Source organism: Myotis brandtii, unplaced genomic scaffold (assembly GCF_000412655.1).
Source record: "Myotis brandtii unplaced genomic scaffold, ASM41265v1 scaffold107, whole genome shotgun sequence".
NCBI classification, from domain to species: Eukaryota; Metazoa; Chordata; class Mammalia; order Chiroptera; family Vespertilionidae; genus Myotis; species Myotis brandtii.
Window position 1 is genome coordinate 4,006,497 of NW_005353629.1, and position 4,725 is coordinate 4,011,221.

At 55.4% G+C, this 4,725-nt stretch overlaps 1 protein-coding gene and 1 long non-coding RNA gene across 2 annotated transcripts in view; one reads left to right on the plus strand and one right to left on the minus strand.

Moving 5' to 3' along the window:
- Nucleotides 1-1,036: 1,036 nt before the first annotated feature.
- Nucleotides 1,037-4,725, minus strand: part of LOC106726487 — an 8,120-nt gene continuing 4,431 nt past the window's right edge. Inside the window, exon 2 of the mRNA XM_014541492.1 lies at nucleotides 1,037-2,790. Coding sequence (XP_014396978.1) covers nucleotides 1,375-2,277 — 903 coding nt within the window. The 5' untranslated portion in view covers nucleotides 2,278-2,790 and the 3' untranslated portion in view covers nucleotides 1,037-1,374. The remainder of the gene's footprint in view (nucleotides 2,791-4,725) is intronic.
- On the plus strand, nucleotides 3,004-4,479 carry LOC106726493. Its single transcript, XR_001362562.1, has 2 exons — nucleotides 3,004-4,228; nucleotides 4,340-4,479. It is a non-coding gene; the product is annotated as an uncharacterized LOC106726493 (long non-coding RNA).

Genomic DNA, 4,725 nt, shown 5'->3' on the forward strand with positions numbered 1-4,725 from the left:
CGAGCTGCGGCGGACGCCCCGCGGGCCCTCCGTCATCCGGATAAAGCAGGAGCCTCTGGACTGAGCGGACCCGTTTCTTATGCAGAAAGGAAACAACCCACATACCCGACAGCTCGCGCCCCAGGAGCGGGGCCGCGGGTGCCGCTGGGACAGCCACCCACGTCCCGGACGGAACGGTGACTCAGAGACACATTTATATCCAGTAGAGACCACACCTGTACTCACATGGGAACAATTGGAATAGGTGATACCCTCAAGGCGTGAAAAATATATAAATATATATATATATGTCAGAAGGTAGGAAACGCAAAACAAGAAGTGGGAGCTGCGGTTGGTGCTGTGATGGCCGCGGGGTCCTGGGCCCCCGGGTCGACGGGGAACAAGCCATGGCCGGGCGCCTCTCACAGCTGCCCGCCACCGCCATCACCGGCTTTTCCTTCCTCTCTCTTTATCCTCCTTCTTTTTTCTTTTTTTTTTTAACCACAACACACCTTGCCTCCATTCCTTTGCAGCTGGAGGTGCCGCGGGCGGTCTGGGCGGGGCTCAGGAAAGCGGGGAGCACGTGCGCTCGGGGGTGTCCGCCGCGAGACTCACGTGCAGTTTATGCAGAAGTCGCCCTGCTGGTCCGCCGCGAGGATGGGGCGTTACTTGGTTTTTCAGCCGATCCGTTTCGCAAAGGGGCCAGAATTATTACTTGTTAGAGTCGCACCGGTTTGAGTCTGCTGCTTTCCTACGGTTTTTCAAATTTTATAATGTATTAAATACAATAAACTCTGTTTAAGAAAGAAGGTCTGTGTGAAACACACCTGGTGGGGTGAAGCCATATTAAAATGACATTTTCCTTTTCTAAATGTTCTGTGTTGAGCATCAAAAAGAGCCCTCGCCCGGCCGGCATGGCTCAGTGGTTGAGCGTCGACCTATGGACCAGGAGGTCAGGGTTCGATTCCCGGGCAGGTTGTGGGCTCGATCCCCATAACCCAGTGGGGGGCGTGCAGGAGGCAGCTGATCAATGGTTCTTTCTCATCATTGATGTGTCTATCTCTCTCCCTTCCTCTCTGAAATCAATAAAAATAAATGTTTTTAAAAAGAGGCCTAAAAACAGAGGCCAGAGGCCAAAACCCACTGACGGGGAGGAGGCGGTCTCCTGGTCTAAACCGCTGCCTCGGCCAGTGGTGGCCCCGGCTTTGTTAGTCCACGCTGGGGAGCGGGAGAGGCCTCCCTTCTTTCGAGCTCTTTCCCAGTGTCCGTTCGCGGCTGCTGCAGAGCAAACCACGCCAACACAGCGGGTCCCGGCAGCGGTTTGTCTGGTGACTCCGCGGTTCTCTGTGCGGACCGGCCTTCACCGGCGTCATCCAAGGGGTGACAGCTGGGATGTCACGGTGGCTCCCCACGGGGCTGCCAGTGGATATTGGCCTGGGCCCCTCCGGGCGTGGGAGCCGGGTCCCAGGGGGGAGTCCCACACTCAGGGCCTCCAGGAGGGAAGCAACAGCGGCCAGAGGCCGAGGTCTCCCAAGGGTGGGCCTGGACCTGCCCCCGGCACCTCTGCAGCGGCTGCTGCTGCATCAGACTCGGAGCCAGCCCCGGTCCCAGGGGACGGGAGGGACCACCCTCCTGCTGGGGGAGGAACGGGCTTCTTAGCCACCTGGAACCCTTGGGCAGCCCTGCCCTGAAGACCCAAAAGCGGGTTCGGTGGCTCTGGGAGGAGCAGGGCAAATCTCGGGGCCAGACGATCCCTTTCTCATTAGCCAGAGAGTGGGAACCAGGACCACTTTGGGACAAAGCCCTTGGCTTCCCAACGTGTTCGCAATTCCAGGCTCCTCTGGCAGCCCTGCCACCACCTCTTTCTTGTTCCAGACAAAGTAGACGTGGCACAATGGGAGATGGACAGGTAGACTTCACATGATGGGAGATGGACAGGTAGACACGGCATGATGCTGATTGACAGGTAGACTTGGCACGATGGGAGATGGACAGGTAGACGTGGCATGACGGGAGATGGACAGGTAGACACGGCACGACGGGATATGGACAGGTAGACACGGCACGATGGGAGATGGACAGGTAGACACGGCATGACGGGAGATGGACAGGTAGACACGGCACGACGGGAGATGGACAGGTAGACGTGGCACGACGGGAGATGGACAGGTAGACGTGGCACGACGGGAGATGGACAGGTAGACGACACTGTTTCTGCCGCAGACAGGCTCCTGTGGTGACGGGTTCTTTCCATCCTTTTGTTATATGAGAACGTCTGAGCCTGAGGACAGGAGTCATGAAAACGTCTCTGGCTTCTGAAATGAAAAGCTGTGAATGGCTCCTCTCACCCCCCAAACACAGAGACGCCCACACACTCGGTTCCTCAGACGCCTGCTGCCGGCTTCCGCGCGGCGAACTTCCCTGTGTCTGAGGCTAAGACTTCACCATCCACGTGCCCCGAGAGGAGAAAGATGTGCCACATGACTCACGGGTAACCGTTCTCACTGGGCAGAGCTTTCCTAAATCAGTCCATCAAGAGCCTCCCCTTGGGACACGGCCGGTTCTCGCCATCGGCTAACACGTACCCGGCACGCCCAGTGTGCATCTCATCCTGTCCCAACCCACCACTCGCCGAGCTCAGAGCGGAGCCATGGCCATCCGCTCTGTTCTCTACGTTCTGTGCCCACTCACACAGCCACCATCCAACTGCACAGCCTTCCCTCTCGGGATTTCTTTGCACCGGAGATGTTAACATTCACTGGCAATCTCTTCCAGAATCAATCATTTACCTTGGTGGCTACACAAGTATCCCTTTTTAAAAATAGGTATATTTTTATTGATTTCAGAGAGGAAGGGAGAGAGAGAGGGAGAGAGAGACGAAAACATCAATGATGAGAGAGAATCATGGATCGGCTGCCCCCTGCACGCCCCCCACTGGGGATCGAGCCCACAACCCAGGCATGTGCCCTTGACCGGAATTGAACCCGGGACTCTTCAGTCCGAGGGCCGATGCTCCATCCACTGAGCCACACCAGCTGGGGCCAAGTACCCCTTTGTAAAAGCTCCTACTGCCTGCACCATTGGTATTAGGAAGACCCTTCCCCTCCCCACTCCCCGCACCCTCTGAGCAAACTCATTCCTTTAGGCAGGGGCACACGAACTACAACCTTGGGCCTGCTCTTTTCTAAGAAGTGTTTTCAAAAGGAGAAGGAAACAAGCCATTTCTAAACTGGTTTCTACATATTCCACGAGCCTTACGTGGTAATAATAACAGCCATGCACTTACTAGTAATGTGTGCTCCGGGTCACGCCCTGTGCCAAGCACTGCAACTTGCATTAACTCATCGAATCCTTACAGTTTTTCCTAAAGGTTGTATTAGCCACGTTTCTCAGTTAAAGAAACTAAAACTCCAAGACATCAAGTGCATGACACGATGAAGGCGAAGGGCCAGTTCGGCTGTACACAGAGGGCCCCAGACAAAGTGAGAAAAAGTGAGTGTTTGTGTAATAGGGTGAGGAGGAAGGCAGATGGTTCGTTAACAGCATTTTTTCCTTAGAATGGAAATGTCTTCTTGTGTCTGAATATTCCGAGCCTTCTTTGCGGTGTGCGGGGCACTGGGTTTTGTTGGAACTATGGTAACGGGACACAGTTTCCACCGTGGGGTGCCGGAGTGCTTAGGGACCTGCCCATCACGGGGCAGAATCGGGGATGCGCGTTGCTAACCACAATGCAAGGCACGCGGGCCTGTGCCATTTCTCATGGATCAGGGATGTGGCGGTGCCATGTGGCGAGGGACCACGTCGAGTTGGGGACATTAGCAAAGCATCCTGGGGGAGGAGGGCCAGGGGGAGCGGCTTTCACAAGGAGGGGAACAGAGGAGGGCAGAGGCTCAGCCGGGGAAGCACGGGGCAGGTGTGGGGTGCAGCTGGATCACGGGACAGGGTGGAACATTCTAGAAAGGGAAGGTGGAATTGGACGGAGTGGGGTGGGGGGTGGATCTTGAGCGCCAGGCTGGGGGCGACTCCATGCAGGAGCTGGGGAGTCACGGAGGGCGGGCCCGTGGGTGTTCTCCTGGGGCCCGCAGACCCGACGGGCGGGGCGCAGCCTGGTGGTGTGGTGGGCAGGTGGCTGCTTCTCCATGTCATCCATCATGACGGTCCTGGCTGAGAGCTGACAACCCGAGATGCGCGAGAAAGTAAGGCATCACCGTGGTGTAGGGTGACAAGCTCAGGTGCCTGCGAGGGCCAGGTGAGTCACGTCAATTAGGGGCGAGGCGAGCAGGAACGGGTGTGCCCCGTCCAAGGGCAGCCCCCCTCAACGCCACAGGCTCTCCTGCCACTTACCTTCTTGTTTTTCTAGAAAAGCTGGATTTGTTTCTGTGAAATCTCTAGACGCGCCGATGTTGGAACCAATTCATCTTTTCAAATGTGCAGGCCAAGGAAGACACCGGCAGTTTGTAACTGAAAGTTATGAAATAATAAAACCGTCTTAGACATTCTAGAAAAATCCCATTTGGGTGGAGTCATGTGATGGCACAAGAATTAAATTGTTTGAGGACATAAAGTTTATAAAAAATGAAAATTTGAGGCAAACTTTTAGGCCTAATGCCATTTGACTGTGAAGAGGAAAATCCTGGCATATGCCTGACAATAGTGATGAAAAGCTACCCTTTGGGGGAGCGGGGGGCAGGGTAAGAGGTCAACCAAAGGACTGTATGCATGCATATAAGCATAACCAATGGACAC